Source organism: Prinia subflava, chromosome 15 (assembly GCF_021018805.1).
Source record: "Prinia subflava isolate CZ2003 ecotype Zambia chromosome 15, Cam_Psub_1.2, whole genome shotgun sequence".
In the NCBI taxonomy this organism is placed as follows: Eukaryota; Metazoa; Chordata; class Aves; order Passeriformes; family Cisticolidae; genus Prinia; species Prinia subflava.
Genome location: NC_086261.1, coordinates 3,571,347 through 3,589,881, shown reverse-complemented (window position 1 = coordinate 3,589,881; position 18,535 = coordinate 3,571,347). Strand labels below are relative to the sequence as shown.

General features: G+C 41.8%; 1 protein-coding gene across 2 annotated transcripts in view; it reads right to left on the bottom strand.

Annotated features, from left to right (window-relative positions):
• The window catches only part of IGF1R (insulin like growth factor 1 receptor), a 169,204-nt gene that overhangs the window by 129,548 nt on the left and 21,121 nt on the right, over positions 1-18,535 (bottom strand). For both annotated transcript variants that reach the window (XM_063412802.1, XM_063412803.1), the window contains exon 2: positions 9,229-9,774. In XM_063412802.1, coding sequence (XP_063268872.1) covers positions 9,229-9,774 — 546 coding nt within the window. The remainder of the gene's footprint in view (positions 1-9,228; positions 9,775-18,535) is intronic.

Genomic DNA, 18,535 nt, shown 5'->3' with positions numbered 1-18,535 from the left:
TGCCTTCGTGGTAACTGGATTAAGACCTCCAAACTTGCTGCACTCCTACCAGTGCCAGCCTGCCAAACGACAGCAGTTGTCAATATCGACCAACTGGAGGCTGGGTTTTCTGCTAAATCCTAGAGCACTCTTTAAAGAGGATTCCCCACAAAACAGGAAGGGGGAAAAAATAGAAAAAATACCCCTCTTTGACAGCTCTGAATTTGTTCAGCCAGAAGTCGCAGCTCCTCCCCTGCACGCTTTGAAGGCTCCTATCAGATCCTTTCAAATCCCTCAAAGGGAAGAGATAAAACCAAATAAAGGGATAGGGCATCCTCAGAGACAGAGCTACTCTCTCACTGATCAATATACTCTGAGCTCTGGAGAGAACGGCCTCGAGAAAGATTTTGGGGCAAAAGCCTGACAGGGTGGGGAAGAGCACAGCAGCTGTTGCATTGGGAGAAGAGCCAACAGGTTTGGGGCTTAGTGCGTGGTTTTTCTCCCCTCCTTGTCCCCCTCAAAACAGAGCTTTCTTTGGATTAGTTTGGGCAGCATGAAAAAGAAGTGCCTCAGAATTAAGACCATGCTGGTCTGAAATTAGAGAGAAACTTCTGAGGCCCGTGTGCCAGCTCAGTAATTACCAAACTGAAACACTCTTACCTTTTCAACACCACGGAAACTATTTCAGCCACACAAGAAGGAACTGAATTTTATTTATTCCTTTTTCCTTTACACCCCTTCATCACCCTGACCTATCGGAAGCAGAGCCGAAAGCTGGATGGGGAGCGCTCAGTGATACATAACTTCCATTTTAGTGAAACAATCCATCTGCTCCATGTGACTCAGAGCCCGCTCGAAGAATGCAATACTGTTTAGGCCAACGGTTGCACCGCACAAAGTGTTTTGTTCACACGCATTCCTTTGGGATGACAGAGCCGATCCAACGGCCCTAATGGTTGGGGCCTGTGGTTTTTTTCCCTCATCCGCTGAATGCTGCAGTGACTAAGCTGACAAAAATTCCTAGCCAATTATAAACCCACTTAAAGAGACAGGCAACCCCCCCTGCAACCTTCCCTTGCTATCCTATACGGGAAGTTTCTATACATAGAAAAATATCTCCTCCTCCCAAGGCCTGCGTCGATATAAAAGACTTTCTCTGCGCGCCCAACACTTCCAACATGCTTCCTAAATGGCATCATTTCCCAAAACTATAACCTTTAATCATCCATCTATATCCCTCGCACTTCAACTGGAAAAAAAAAATAAATAAGAAAAAATAATTAAGACAAACCACCCCATAATTGATTGGAAAGTTAGAGAAGCCATTAATGGGGGAAGACGAGCGTGGTGGGGAGAAATGAGCCTGGACAGCTCTGGAGCAGTGATATTAAGGAGCCTAGGAACCCAATTATGTTACAACCAGGAAAAAACACATCAGGAGGGTCACACTTGGTATACAAAGTACAAGTTTGACCCACCTAAGAGCACAAGCTGAACTTGAACTAGCAACAACTGAGAACTTCTGAGTTGCCCCTCAAATTCCTCCAGCAACCAAACTACAAAAAAACATCAGCCTTTCCCAAGAGTCATGTGCTGAATTCATCCTCGCCTACACTGTCAAGGGCTACACAAATACATTTAATCACTAGCCCGGGAACACAGAACTGTGCTTTGGGCAGGTAACTACACGTTCACTTCGCCCAGCAAGAAACAGTAAACAAAAAAAAAAAAAAAACAAAAAACAACACAAACATGGAGAGAATGGCACATGGTTTCCAGCTTTAAAAAGCCAGGCTCTGGGGCACCTCACACTCTCCCCATTTTATGGTGGGCAAACTCGTTGCTAAATCATTTTTAGCACTCGGCTGATAGCACATGCACATTCCATTTCCGACGCTCAAAAGGAGGGGGAGGAAGAGACAGTCGACAACTGAACCAGGCTGAGTTCACCTCAGAAGAAAAAGGCAATTCAACAATCTGTATTAACATATTATTATCCGAGCATCTTTTTATTAGAAGTTAATTCTCAGAGTCGTAGACAGACTTGAAAAGGAAATCCCATTATTAGTGGGAAAGAAGGCTAAACAAAGGCGGCTTCAGGACTGTTAAACACTGAAAAACTTGTTTGCCACATAAAAACAGTTTATGAAAATGCTTAAGGACAATTAATTCCAACATTCATGTTTGTTTGGGGAAAGAAAAATAGGAAAATGGTTCCTCCTACTCAAAATTTTTAGAGAACGTAACTCCTATACAGGATTGAGCCTAAGTTTCCTTTCCTTCAGCCTATTTCAAATTTAATTGCAGCTCAGTCATCACAAAAGATGCATTTCTATACATTCCATGAAAATGGGACAACTGGGCAGGTGGAGGACAGATCACGTTAGGGCCCCCCACCAAGATAAGAAGACTGTGGCCCAAGTTCACCCCTTGTCTGACATCCATACAAGCATTATCTGTCAAAACTGAAATCCCTAGGAAAACTCACAACCCGCTCCAAGCTGGACTCATTGCATGGATAAGAGCCACAGAGAACTGCAGAAAATGCTAAGCCAGGCTGAGTTTGCCTTGTCCCTGTGACATCTGCAAGAACACAGCAAAAACACAGCTTTCTTTTAGTTTTACACTTGACATTTCCCTGACATTTTCCTTCTAACACTGCTAGCTATTCCCAGCTCCCAGTTGTTTTGCAAATTCATCATAAAATTAAAGTCTTACATTACATCTAATTAACTATCCAATACAATTGTCTATTCTATTAACAAACATTTGTCTAACATATGTATCAATGGGGCCTGGAAATCCACATTAAGCACGTTAATGAAAGATTTGGTTCAAGTTTAGATTTGTATTTAATTGCATAGATTTAACATGGCACTGCTGCACAGGAAAGTAAACCAAAAAATTCTCCAAACAGGGCATCACTCTCAGTCTGCTCCAGAATGAAAACGAATTGTTAAGAACAGCAAAGTGTTGCAAGTAAAACCAAAAACATTCTGTTTCCAATCCTAGCTAGCACCAGATTATCAAATTTCTGAAACATCACTAACACACAGTACCCCTAAAGGTCAATTTAGGATGTGACCGAAGTTTTAGAAGTTTTAAACTTCTATTTTTCTTATTTTAAGTTCAAAACAAATAAACATCATCTTGGAAATCCACACTGAATGTGATCACAGCCATCATTTCCCTCTCCCCCTCTGCTCCACAGCCTCAGGCCCCTTGGGCTGCAGAGCAATTCCTCTCTCCCATGAGCTTCCACATAATGTGAGGTTAGACCAGGACTTCTTTTCAAGCACTCCCTGTTAGAAGGTTGTCAGGCACACAGTGTGCAATCTGGAGATGCTTTTGTATCCTCCTCTGAGGAAGAACTGGCACTCTTTTCTTCTCCAGCCTTTACCACACAGCATCAGAGAAACTGAACTGAGGAAAGAACACACACACAACCCAGAAAACCAAGGAATTGCTATTTCCTATCAGTGACCTCTCAACTGCCTTTCTACAGGGTTTTTTCTGACAGTGAAACAGCTTCTTGGTACAAGACAATTCAAGTTAATCCCTGTAAAACAGAGTTTGTATTACTCACAGTAACTGAGCACATACATTTAATCACCCCACCATCTATAAGGAATTGTAGTGCCACTGAAATTATTTACTGTCTCATTCCACAACACGTGGATTACCCCTTCCCATCAGCTCAAACAACACTAGGAAAAATAAATTTCTCCAATAGCATGGATGGTCACTAAAATGTGGCTACACATCACCTGGTGACCATAAACACACCCCTGGACTGGCAAAGATAAAGGAAGTTGGAGCAAGTGTAAAATGTGATGTCCTCAGAAGATGAAAGTGTGTGTTGTAAATGTGAGCAAAAAAGACACAGGGCGTTTTCAAAAACTTCAAACTTTTTTTCATTCTTTATTCCAAAATATGGAGAAAAGTTCTAAATCTTTCCAAAGTACTTTTAAAAGTTCATTGTTTTCTTTTTTTGTGTGTGTGTTGGAACGTGTAGCAAAGTGGTGGACTGAGCTCACCGCATCATCTTTTCATACTGGAAAATGAAACTCCCAAATTTAAAGACCTCTCAAAACAAACAGCCCTCTACAAATCTTTGTGCCAAAAGAAACTAGGAAGCCACGATGAGCACTTAACACTATCACATAGGTTTTGGTGGCTAGTGCAGGCTGCAAGATTCTTCCCAGGTTATGCCATTTTATAATAGAACAAAGAAAAATGGCAAGTATACATTTGTTTAATTTTAGCCCTTTTCTCAGAATATAAACCACTGCTACAGTAATTAACTGCAGATTGGCCTAAACTGCTCTGTGGCCATTCCAGCTTACTAATTAAATATGCTCTCACAGCCATAATAAAAATTCTGGGAAACCTCTGGCTGGAGAGCAAACTTCTCAGGAGGGGAGCAAAAGTCAGCAAAAAACTTCATTCAGAAAGAAAACACTAACAAATTTTTTTTAACATACTCCAGATTTTTCTAACTCAGTGACACCAACTGTGCCTTTTACAATTATTATCTATTTGTCTGTTTATTCCTTTCAGAAGATCTTTATTTGCTGGAGAGTTTGCATACCAACCAAATACAACCAACAAACAACCTGTCCATTTCAAAATATGGTCAGGTTTATGTGATACTGAATTTTTTTTAAACCAACAAAGGTAGCATTAGTGTTACACAGACCAGCTAATTTGCTTGCTGAAAGAGTAAAACCTAAAGCATGTTGTCCTCTGCTGACATATATAATATCTACTATATTTCAGCGTTTAAGGAAAAGAAAAAAAAAGCAGCAGCAAGCAGGGGAAAAAAAAAAGCATGCAAACATAATTTTAAGCAAAGTAAGAATAATTTGATTCATCATCTCTGGCTCCTAAATTCTGCTCCTCTCTTGCTGCCTACACAGTTCATGTATGTTCACTGTTTCTAAAGGACAGGGGAATACAGTGAATATTCCTTAGAGAGGGGAAGAAGAGGAGAGAAAGGGGGGTGGGGGAAGAGCAGCACATGGTTTTCAGCACTACTCTGCTGAATCAACAGGGAGCAGATTCCCAGCTGGTGCACACTGTAAGCACTGCACAAGTCAATGGAGCCATGTCAAACGACACCACTCAACTGCATTATCTTCTGAGCTCCGTGTAAACAAACAGGAGCAGATTCCGAATATTTGTGAGAATACATCATGTTACTGTCTCCATATGTTTAAACATTTTAGTAGAAGGCACATATGGACCACTCTTCCCACTCACTGTCATTCTCTCCCTCCTGCTCCTCATACACCGCATCTTCTCGGGGCATTGTCAAACCAATTCAAAAATGAATAAGGATACATTTTCATTAAAAACATTTTGTGCTTAGCTGCCATCTGCTTCATCGGCCTCCAAATCCTCACATGCCTTTTCCATGGTCCTCAGTTTCACACATTCAGAAGCTCAAAGTTTTCTCCTGTTGTATTGTGCAGTGAGGTCTACACGAGCTATTGTTTCGAGTCAAATTCACTTCTTTTGAACAAAATCCTTAATTCTTACAACCCTAATCCATCTCCTCTCTACATGCCAGCTTACACATCCTTGTTTTAATGCCTAGACTTGAATATTAGAGCTTCCTCACGCACTCCAATACTTCCGTCATTGTTTTTATGGGAAGTGGCTTTTCCACCTCTTTGGGAAATACAGGAATTCTAATTTGCTTTCTCACGAGGGGGGGACCCAGACTGTGCTCTCATCCTGTCCCACAGAAGCAGCAGCTGAAGCCAACACCCCTTTCCTCACAGACACGACAGCCCACCTCCCCCATAGCCAGACCCCTTGTCTTTTCTCTGAACAGGAAAAGCTTCAGCAAGCATTGACACAGAGCATCTCCAGCTTAACTGGGGGAAAGAAGACAAATAATTAGGGTCATAAGACCCTAATAAATAGGGATCTGTATATAAATACAGATCACTGCTAGTTTTGCTATTACTCTCCCAAATAGTTTGCCCAGTTCATTTCTTATGGTCCTAGCAATAGCAAAAGTGTCTTAGGAAGCACTAGCTGGCCTTGCTTGAAAAAGAACACAAAGGTTATGGCAGACAAGGGATCCTGAACTTCCAGGCAGGCTTTCAAGGGTGTAATTTACATTTGGTTCCTGCAGGCTTGGAAAGGCCTAGTGACTAAGGCAGCAGACCTCAAAATTTAATCATCAGCAAGAGGAATAGAGAAAACAATCAAAGTTTTCTTTACAGCAGACCACTGGACAGGCAGAGCTAGTGTTGCAGACACAAGTCTTGCAAGGGGTACAGCAGGAATAGTTTTTCTGGTTCTCACATCAGTTGCTGAGCGAGATGCACACAGCTTCCATAAACCTTTCCAGCAGTTACAACTGCCAGAAAAAAAAAACAAAAACATGAAAGGCCATATTCTCATTTGTATGTCTGGACACTCAGTTTTTCTCTTTTCCATCTCTACCTGTGCCCCAAAGCACTGATGCAAACAAACAACTCCAGTATTCCCCTTTTATCTTGAGGGATTCCTCAGTGTGGACCTGCAACCCCAGCGAGGCACAGCTGGAATTTCGTACACCAATATAAAAGTAGGTGCAAGTCAGAGAGAAGAGCGCGTGCCAAGCCCAACACAACAAGCTGCAGCTCCTAAGAGAGCAAACGAGTACTGCTGCTGCCTTGGGGCACTCGAAGGTAAAGGAATGTACACTACCCAGAAACCAGGGCAACCAAACTGGCAGCAGAGCTGCTGACGCTTTAAGCTGAACCTTAAAATACCCAGAAAAATGTAAAAGTTACAGTTTCTTTATAGGAGTTTCTTCTATAGAAATGTCCATGGATTATTCTAAGTCAGGCACAGCATATCCTTCCCTCCCTCCTCCCTCAGCATTGTTCCTGCACAAGTTATATTGAAGGAAGCACAAGCTTCTTCCTTTGTTTGTGAGCAAGAAAAAGAAGGAAAAAAACAACTTCCACTCAACAGCAAAACTAAACAGAAGCCAGGCCACTTAAAGTACCAAGTGTTCCCACACAACATTTACCCACCAACTTCAGGTCTTTCAGTGTAAAACCTAAACAAGGACAAGAGAGATTTAATACGCACTCCTCCACAGAGCCACAGGAAAGAAAAATAAAAAAGGCACAAAGGAACCCTGAGTGACAGAGAACATTTTCAGCTTAACGTTACTGTGACGCACAAGGAGAATGTCAGGGTTAAATTAGATACTAGAAAAATATTCCTTGGAAAATAACATAGGTGTCATATCTTGACCAGTAGGAAAACGCTGATGGAAACACTCAGTATCTGCAAAGTCCCTCCTTCTATTCTTTTTCATCTCTTGTGTGATCTCTTACTGCAAGAGTCCTCTCCTGATCAGGAGTTCATTGCCAAAGTGCCCGAGCAATCTAGCAGGGGAGACAAAAAGCTTCCTTTGGAACAACTGCACTTTTATACTTCCCTTGTTTTTCTTCAGAGTGGGAGTACTTTGGGGTTGTTTTCTTTTTGAATGAATGGCCTGCAAATTTTAAGTCATCTTCCTCAAAGTCTGTGACTTATCACAACAAGCAGATTAGAACAGGTCCAAATTTCTCACTCTTTTTATTAATTAGAATTTGATAATTTCTTTGTATGCTGTACATCCTAAGATACTCTAAACCAAATTGTTTTTCCACACTGTAATGCTCTTAACAAGCTTTTCAAGGCTCTTTTCCAATACTTTCTTTCTTCTTCACAATCTCCCATGAAAGGAGATGAAAGCATATATGGAAAAAAAAACACATTACCTACACCCTTGCCTTCAAAGTCCTGCTATCACAGTCTAACTATGACCTCATTTCATTTAAACAAACTTCTTCTCATGTGTATTTGGGATCCAAATTATTTCAACAGCCCCTCAGATGCCAAAAAAGTTCTTTTGCACGTTACTTTTGTCTACTCCAAATAGGCAAAGCACACAACAGAAAGCAAGTAGGTCGTTATATCTCATTAAATACACTCTCGTTACATCCATTCAAACCACCGAGGGCAATGGAGCTGCACCGGAGTCACCTTGGTCACCCTCTGCAGACAAGAGTTACACTCTGTTAATGAAGACATAAATTTGGCCTGCAGGACTCATAGCAACACTCCCCTTGCCCTGGGCAAAGCACAAAGTCTCCCAGTAACAGGCTGAGGGGGTTTCTTTGCTTTGTTTAAAAAACGAACTTTATTTCCTGTAAGTATTGATAAAAGCACATACTCCAAATGCCTTTTTGCAGAGGTATTTTTGGCATGTGTTGACTGAAACTGCCCCACGATCTACTTTAATTGCAGTTCTAATTGAACAGGAGGACTCCACAAGCAACTGACAAGCCACGTTAGAAAAACACAACATCCCCAGATGAAGGTAACCCGAACATAGCCCTGATTCCTCTCACACTGGGATGCTTCCTATCATTACAGCAGCTTTGCTCAAGACTGCCTGTGGAATTTAGGACTGTTTGTAATTAAGCCCTACTGATACTGCAGGGCTCAGCTTTCGTAAAGTTACAGGATGAACTCAAAAAGCCTGCCATGTAATCATGTTACCTGAGTAAACTATGTGTTTGTTTACTCTATTTTTAAAAAGTGAGAAGAGATCAGGTTTTGTTTTTGCTAATACTTGCTATCAGAAAGACAAACCTGCCAGATAAGAACAAAACACGCAACAGTAACTTCACTGGGAGTCAAGATATTCATGGAGTCTGTGCCTCTACAGAGTGTACTGTGAAAATTAATGTCAGTAAACAAGTCCTTACGTACAGGATTTACCATTGCAGGAATGTCTGGAGGTGCATGCCAAGAGAAGCAAAAAACAAAGTCCAGTTAACAGCTTCAGCACAGCTCTGGCACACACGGAATGTCACTCCAGCAGGAGGAGATGGCACTCGATGGCCACCTCCTGCCAAACTCCTCAAGGGAGGTAAAGCTGCCTCCAGCTTTGCTACAATGGCCCTGGTTCCACACTTACACTTTCCACCTTTTCCATGAGGAAGTAACTCAGGGAGTTTGTTTTACAGTTGCTGATCTGTTGTTTCCTCTTTTTTTTTCTTAATTTAAGTGAAACAAACCTTTACTGACAGAGGAAGAATCTATTTGTGTGGCAACCGGGTAAATCATGTAAACTATACGCAACTAGAACAAAAGATTCACTTGCTGAAGAGCTTAAAATAAACCCCCAAAACTAAATGTTTACCTCCAAAAGAGGTAACAAAAGCAGGATATCTACTCAAATCTTACTTTTCTGGCAGTGGTTGGTGGTCCAGCAGCGGTAGTTGTACTCATTGTTAATAGATGTCTTCTCACACAACGGCTTCTCTTCCATTGTTCCCGGGCACAAGTCCCCACATTCCTTTGGAGGTTTATTCCCAACGATGTAGTTGTTGGACACTGCATCTAGGATGAGAGACCAGTCCACCGTGGAGAGGTAACACAGGTCAGAGTTCTTCTCGATCCGGATGGCCCCGCGGGTGATGTTCCTCAAGTTGTGAAGCCCGATCTCTTTCAGATTTGTCATTTCAAAGATAACCAAGGCATAGTTGTAGAAGAGGTTCCTGCCACGAATGACTGTGAGGTTGGGGAAGAGGTCACTGAGGCTTTCCAAGCCTGCCACACGGAAGAGCAGCAGATAGTCAGTGATGACGGTGAGCTTCGGGAAGCGGAAGCTGCGGTAATCCTCTGCTTTGGAGATGAGCAGGATCTGCAGGAAACCCTCGATCACCGTGCAGTTCTCCAGGCGCTTCAGCTCGTGGATATCATTGCGAATGTCAACGTTTGGCCCGCAAACTGAGATGGAAAAGGAGGAAGAAAAGTTAGAAAATAAGGCACTCCTAAGCCTTCTGAAACTGGAACGCAAGAAGGATATTCTGATGGCCGTAAAATTTTTAACTTTTAATTAGGTTGCAGTGTTAAAATAGAAAATGAGTGCTTGATTTACACCTACACAGAATCTTCATTTCTTTTAGCCTATCACACTAACGACTACCAGGAGCAGCACGGGGATGGCAGCTCTCCCTGTATGCTGCAGCACACGGAGAAATGCTGATTTATTACTGCTGATGACAAGAGCTGCATTACACTGAGGAATACAAAGATAAACCCAGTGCATTTGCACACCCTGCTTCAAATTAGATCACGAATGTGTGCCCAGAGCAGGGTTTGAGCCACATCACTTCAAACCAGGCAGGTAAAACAGAGTGATCCACTGCTCATGGTGTTACTAATTCACTCCCCACCCCGCTTAAGACACACGCACACAAAGAAGGCATTTCCCAGAAAATTACAACTTAGGCCTCAAATCACTCTTTCTTTCCAGGGTCACACGCCAAACAAGCCCTAATTCTTGGAATACTAGTCTTGCAGTAGGTCAGCAGCAACACTAAATCCATGGAAAGCTGGTCAGCACTTCCTGCTCTGTGACTGGGAAGAAAACAAAGTACAGCACTGAATTCCTGTTTGCATGTTCCAGTAAACCAAGTTTCACTAATTTTGGCACCAAGATATAAAAGAGTCTCTTGAGTTCTAAGAAACACAGGATAAATTTATTTACAAGAACATGCAGCATCACAGTGAAGAATCTTTCCTTGAAAACAGCAGATTGAACTCTATGAACTCGCAAGAAAACAATGACCAAAAGGATTATTCCTTAATAAATCTATGTATTAAGTCTTCCCATATTAGAGACATATCACAATAACAATGTTAAAGGGGCTGGACAACATGTGCGTTAATAATGTAATATTTAGACACATACAATCCACTTGGATGTAAAACAAAGAACTGCAGAGTTTAGAGAGCTGTTGTTCTTCAAAACTCCCAGAGCTGGTCTTTGGAAAACATGGGGAAAAAAAGATTCCCCATCAGAGATACTAAGTTGCTTGTAAGCAAACAAAGCAAAATGCCTATTTATTTAGGCAACCCAAAACTCAAATAAACTCCAAGCAATTCAATTTTGTGGAAAGGTTCTCTTTTAATGCATGCTAGGCTTAATTATTTTAAGAACATCTTTTCCCTCAGACAAGGGAAAGGTCTAAACAAGCACTGGAGCCAAAAAACTTAAATTCTAACCCAGACAAATTGTCCAGAGACTCAGAAATTGCACTGACAATAGAAAGCAGTCCTTCCATCCCACAACACTTATCTAAGGCTAATAACTTAAGCTAACAAAGGCTCCAGAGCATGAGCATGCTAAAACCACAGCAACTCTAATACCCAACAAGGACTTAAAGACTTCTAAGTCTTTAAAAGACTAAAAGACTTTCTGGTTAGAGGGACAGCACAAAAAAATAAAATAGGGCGAGATCTTTGTTAGGAAACAGATGTTTCTACACAAACTATTACCTAAACTTCCTTCTGTAAAGATTCAAGCTGAAAGCAAAGGCTATTAAATGTGACTTGCTGCACTGAAGTAGCTATGTGCAAGAAAGTTCACTCCCTAGACTTTCAAAAAAAAAAAATAAACACCAAGACTAATGTACCACCAGGAATACTTGGTACTCATGAGCACTGCGACAGGAAATCCCCATTTTTGTACATACTGACTTCAGAAAAATTGGACTCTACTGCTGGTGTATGTGTCAAGGCTTGAACTTCTGGAAAACATTAAAAAGGGTGAATGACTTGGCACTATCCAGCTTTAGAAGCCAGATGGAAGAGGGAGAATGTTAGAGAACTCCAAGATAGTAGATCTAGTAAGAGATGCACTGGTTAGTGCAGAAGTGAGGGGTTCTCCCCTGAACCTGCAGGAAAAACAACCTCAAGCATTATTAAATTCATTTAATGAGCTGGTACCCACATCTTGCTTTCAACTTCAGAAATCATCCTCTAAAGCCACAAACCCTCCATTCACCCCAGGGCCTGTGCCCTCCACCCAAAGGGTGTTTACACTCTGACAGTGGGCTTCTCTTGTTTTGAAAAGGCAACTTAAAACACACAGAGTGTCCCCCACTAAACCCTTGGTTTCCATCTCTGCCTGCTGGCGGGCCAAGGTGAACCGTACGGCTCCTGCTACAGCAAAGCAAAATAGCAGGATTTATTTTCCTGCCATAAAAGTTTAGAAAGCTTAACTGCTCCAAGCCCTTTATTTTGTTAAAGAAATAAAATTTGCACTTGCGCTGACATTTTGCAGGCAAGGTTCCAGAGTGATGGGTTTAAAAACAGCTGAGTTACAATACCCTAAAGAACAATTTGTAAGAGAAATGGCAGCAACCGTTAACTAAAGCATTATATATCTGTTCATGTCTCTGTTTGAGGCTGGCCTTTCAAAGTCATATTGCTTTTAGCTTTATATTTGTTTCAGCTCTAAAGTTACTTAATTTTAGATATTTAATGCTTTATAAATCAATGAAATTTCTAGTCACTTGCCTCAGTTATGAACCATCATTCCCTTAGTATGGAAAAGGATAAAGTCCAGTGGGGTCCCACATTAGAAATTGATCACAGATGAGTGGCTGTTGACATTTTTGATTTAAGAACTTATTAGTTCATCTGGTGAGTTATGTTTTGCAGAACTTTACACATATAATGAGAACTGCAGAGACACAAATGTGAAATAAGGCGAGCATTGTGGGCCATCCTGACACTTGGAAAAATCAGTTCCCATTAAAGCAGACACTTTTTTAAAAGAAATTTCTTTTAAGTTCACATTGTTCACCAGAGTTAATTATACCACAACACATCATCTTTTTCTCACGTTTTTCTCACTGCCCTGAAAAGGATTATATGAAAAACAAATTAATCAGAGCTCAAAGTCAACTCCGATTTCCATCTGGCTGTGCTGTGTTTTCTTTGGATGCCATTTGAGAGAAAGCGTATATGGACTTACAATATAAACTGGTCTGTCAGACACAATGAAGTGCACAGAAAATGCTCTTCAGAGCACTTATACTCCATTTAACAGTTTTGGATATTCCAGTTTCGAGAACTTTTTTAATATGACTAGGATAACTTGCCTTTGTTTCACATTTAATTCAGAATCGGAAATTAACTGTTATGTATTTATTTTGCTCAAAAACGGAACATAAAAATGCAACAGCTGTTTATGACCCTGCCCCACTAGTTCTGGGTAGATTATAAACACCCAGGATAATTACCAATAGTCAGACTCATGCTGTTTTCATTCAACTGCCTACAGATTTCCAAGTCTTTCCTTAAACTGCCTATCATTTATCAGATCTGGCCTAAACGAAGTACCTAATTCAGAGTCAGAAACTCATTCTTTCAAGACGAATGTATTTATTTGTTTAAATAATGCTAAAATACTGAAGAGAAGCAACGCACTCTTTACCTAGACAAACACAAATGTCTCCCTGGAAACAGCTCTTTAGCCCAGAAGTCCTGAGCTCCACCTGCTATCCAACAAGAAGCACATTTGTCTTCTCTTCTTCTGGGACCACCCCATGGGCACATAAACTTTCAAAGGCAACAGAAATACCCACACCACGCCCCAGTCACCCAGACGACCTGCAGCCCATTCCTAGTCAGAGGACAGATCCAAGCCTGCTCATGTAACTGAGATGGGGTCAATGAACTAGCAGGAAAAGTGATTGCACGTAACAGGTTCATGCGACGAGAGTAATTAATGCTCCTTGATCTGGCAGAGCCTCCTGGCAAGTCTCCGTGTAAGTGGTGCCCTGGCTGGAGCAGAGCTGGGGCTGAGGACACACACACAGCCACTGCTGAGGACAGGCTGGGCAGCCTCCAAACAAGCTGTGTCACAGAGTGCAGTGATCCAGCAGATTCCTCTCGACCTTAACTATGATTTGCCAAAGCTTACTTGGATCATTAAAACCATTTTGACATGCAGAACTGCCTTGTCACCTTGAGAAACACCTGCTATCTCCTCACCATCTATTTACGAACAGTCATTTACTTCACACAGCAGCTCTTCACTCTTTTCCTATGCCCGCCAGTTACTTCAGGTCACTGGTGAATCCTCAAGGGACTTGGCTGTTGCCCTTCAGTGTTTGGAAAGAACCCTTCCCTTCTTTCTGCAAAATCCCATGCTAGCACAGACAAAGCAGCAGAAGACTTTCTGTTCAACACTCACCCTACACTACAACATCTGCTTGCTACACCACATCCCAGTGGGACATAAATTCACCACAGTTAATTCACTATCAATACCAAGGTGTTCATGGGCAGCACTGACAGTTCACACATTCACTGTTTTAATAAGAGAAGGATTCATTTCCTACAAGAAGCAATTTCATCTTGGTGTAGTTACAAGTTTTGTACTCCTCCAGCTTGCTCCATTTAGAAGTTCTAAAGCAACACAACTATGTATGTTTTTTCTTGAAAAAAACCACATTCCTCAACATTTTAAGCCTTGCCTTTGACCCTTTACTTTTTTGGATGACATTAGAAAGCTGCACTACACTGCACAGTCTCAATATCCTCTCAACTAGCCAGAAGTTAAAGATGGAGCAACCACCACTGTCTGGCTCTCTCAACACCAAAAGGTCTCAGACAAAGCAGCACCAAGGCAGCTCTGAGTCACCAAGTCAATCCTGCACATCCCTTTCACAATCCTGAAGCCTTTTCAACACAAGTCTACTCCAGCTGGGTCAGGCTTCCCCTAGCAACAGAGACTTGTTCAGCCTGAGCAGTCCTTTACATCTCTGAAACAAGAATGAGGATAGACAGCCTGCCATGAGCATTTCACCAGCAACCTCGATACCAACTCACACTCACCTTTTTCCTGATTTCTGATTTCCCTTTGTTTTCCCCCTTTTGACTTTGCTTCTGTAAGAACTGCTTCCTTTATTCACAGCAGAGATGCAAAGTTAATCTTAAATGAGGACACCTTCAGTGTTTCAGTTTTATGAAGAGCATTTCTTTACACCGGTTGTGGAAAAAGCACTAAAGGTGCAGAAATTGTTTTAATTCCACATTGTTTTCCTGTCCAGGGGTTGTAACACCCATTCTGAGGGCCAAGTCTGTGATCCACAAGGTTCCAAAGGGTTCTTTTTTAAGGGAGGGCATGAAGTTGCCCAACTTCTCATCTATCCTGAAAATCTGCACAGTTGGTAACAAGCACAGTGTGTTACCACCAGTGCTGGACGAATTCCCACACAAAGAAAGAACTACAAGGCTTAATACAAGAAGACAATTGTGGCTGGCTCTACTTTTAGAGAGTAGCTTGCTCACACCACCACAGCTCACTTTGCCAATAATGGCTTCTCTGAGCACACTCCACTCCAAGGAGAGGTTGGCTTTCCCAGACAGCTACTGCTGCTCTCTGGTCAGCAGGGAGCTGATGCTCCTGAGTGCAGAACATTGCTCTCTCCCAAACTGCTCTAATGAAAGAGCCCTGACCACATCAGCCCTCAGTAATGTCAGCTCAGAGCTGTGGGTCTTTCTGGGAGACCAGCACATCTTCTGAACAGTGTTGTTATTTATTCCCAACAGAGCCACTTCCTTTTCATCATGTGTTTTTTAGTTTTAATCTATGGCAGGTCCTTATAAAGAAAGAGTCCAAAACAGCTACTGGATGTGGCTGCAGTCCAGCTGCCCTCATCCCAGATTCCCAGCATGCAGCATCCCTTTTCAGGCAAGCATCTCCAGAGTTCCCATCCCTCTCACAACAACAAAACATGTTTATTGCACTGAGCAGATTTAGATCTGTATAATGTATCACAGGCTGCAGATTGACATGTTTACTATCTACTGGATCAACCCAATGGAGGGGTTGTCTGGCACACTGGAAAAAAACTTAGGGCTCAAAAAAATTCCTTCAAGATACTAAAAGGTTGAGTCATGTTAGAAAAAAGGAACTGAACTTAGGATAGAGCCAAATCATCAGGTTTATAAGGAGCCTCTATCCTACATGACTGTCCTTGCTCAGAAGAGAAGCAGAAGGACACATCAGTGAAGGCACAGGGAACAGTCTGAAAATGTGATGCCCATACAAACTACAAACAGGAGAAAGTGGAACTTGACCTTAATATCTCTCTTCACTCTTACTCTAAGAATTATGTATGTTTTAAGGAAGCCATCAGGACTATCCTATAGCCCTAAGAAAACCTTTTAAGTGTTATTTAGTCATCACTGAACAGAGAGTCACTGCAGCCCATGCCCTGGGCCTAAGCCTTCTTTGTTCCTGTAGTTTCAGAGGCATGGAAGGCAAAGCTAGAAAGTCTGAGAAGGAACAGCTTAGCAACCACAATTTCCCTTGGAGCCCATGAAAAGTTTCAGCACAGTTGCACCATTTGCAGACGTAAGGAAAAAAAAATTACTACTGAAGTCTCAGGATTCTTTAATTGCATACTCTGCAAAGAAGAAATTAAATGTGGAGTTCACAGAAATCAGTGGTTGGAGAGATTGCTTATGACACTTTACATTAACACAGGATTCCACCACCCACTGAGCTCTTGGTTTTGCCTCCATAGTGACACTATGAATGAGATATATATTTTAGTGTCTTTAATGTACTTACACAACCTCCCACAAAATTTCTGTACTCTCTAAGCTCACCTATCCTGTATGTGTCACATCAATCACTAGATCTCTTCCCAGGGAAGCCAGCTTCTGTGTTACCTCTTGGGATGTCAGAACCAGTAACAAGGAGGGAACTACATCTACATCACGATTCAAGCTGCTTCCCTACCCACTGAACTATTTCTCTTCCCTGAATATGCTACATAAACCTCTTCACATTTACCAAGATTTCATGAAGCTGCATCTCTCAGGGTGGGGAGGGGATAGATAAAAGGCACCCTACAACCCATAAAGTGTCAATCATTTTAGATTTTGCTAAGCAAGACCATAATTGAATTTCAACTTCTGTATTTCCAGCACTAGCACAACGCTGCTATCTTTGGCTTTCAAAATATGAAAGGGAACACTCAAACCCAAACAAAACCCCACTGTTTCTATTTGAATATAAGTCCTGAGAACATTCTTCATAATGTATCTAAGGCCAAGAAGGAGAGCATGTTGGGTTTTTTTGGTTTTTTTTTTCATTTAATTACAAGTTAAGTTTTGGAGGACAAAGCCAGACCACTACGATCTTCAAAACACTCACGGGACTGGAGATTATATTGCAACGTAGCTTGTAATTTATGAGAAACATAATATATTATCATTAATTTACCTCATGCTACTCATCACTCCTATCAACCTTTTACGGAATTATTTTCACCCAGATTTGGAAGGGAAAAGTGGTGTGACAAGAGGCCAATCAAATGTGGTGCAAATGCTTTAAAAGGCAACCAGATTCCCCTTCTCCACACACATTCTCCTTGTCTCCCACAGCCCTTAGAAAAATACACAGATCCTACTTTAATTTTGTCTTCTGCCACTCTACTAAATATATATTCCAAATCCAAGGGCCACTGTGTTACCACGCTGACCAGAACAAAACATTCACAAAAATAACACACAAAAGGGCTACAACCCACATCACAAACTAAAACTGTCTCTGCTTTTTTGCTCTTGCAATTTTCAGTTGTCATTGGCTGAAGACATCTCTGGCATTGTTGCTTTCCATGAACTTCCTCCAAGTTCCACATAAATTTACACAAATAAAATTTCAGAATAAATCACATTTTTGTCCCTCATCTCACTTTCTTTCTCTCTGCCAACATTTTACTTTGAGTATCAACAGGAACAGCAGCTTAGCACAAACAGGGCCAGCAAAACGAACTGAATCCCTTTAATAACACTGATTGATGCCTTCTCTACACAGCTCACCAGAGCAAGGAGGTCTAGAATTAGCCCAGCTCACGTGAAAACATCCTCATGACAAGTCATCCCCAAATTAATCCTCTCTGACCAAGACTGCCCTGATACACCACATCCCTCAGGGGTTCCTGTGAAGCCACATCCATTACCTCCTGCTGCTGAAATAGCACATCAGTGGCTCGGCTGGCACGATTCCTGCTCATCCTCGTGGGGGCACAGGGCAGGAATGGAAGGAGGACAACATCCAGCCCAGAACCCTCAGCTATCAAAGCCAGGAAAAGAAGCACTAGACTTTTAACCCTGATCTGCAGTGCCCAGGTTATGGGCAATGCCTGTAAGATGCTCTGCCAAAGAAGAAAAGAAGAGCTAAGTCAAAGACGAACCTCACCAGCAAATTCCTCACCCATTAACACCCCGTAGGTGTCAAACACTGAAATTCATTGTCTGAACCTTACCGTGGCTGGAGCTGAACACTTTAACCTCCAGCAAGCTGCTCCTGTGCATTTATAGGCAAGGGAAAGCTGTTTAGAAGCATCAGCTGAATGCAGCTCCAGGTTAATTCCCTGCAACAATGCAGAGTCACAGCCTGGTCGAGTTTGTGAGAAAATTGTCAAACAACAACAAAAAAAAAAAAACTACAGAAGAAAGCAGGTAATGCCTAAATCACTAAAGATGAGCCCCTCCTCACAGGAGACAGACTTCAAACCTCTGCACTTTTTCTTATCCCACACTATAACTTCCCTGACAGCCACGAAACGAGCACGTGCCACACAAAATACATAACATACAAGTGAGTAGGTGGCACATTATGATCAATAACTATGAGAGTAAAACATTTTTAATGGTGCTAATAATGTTTAAACCC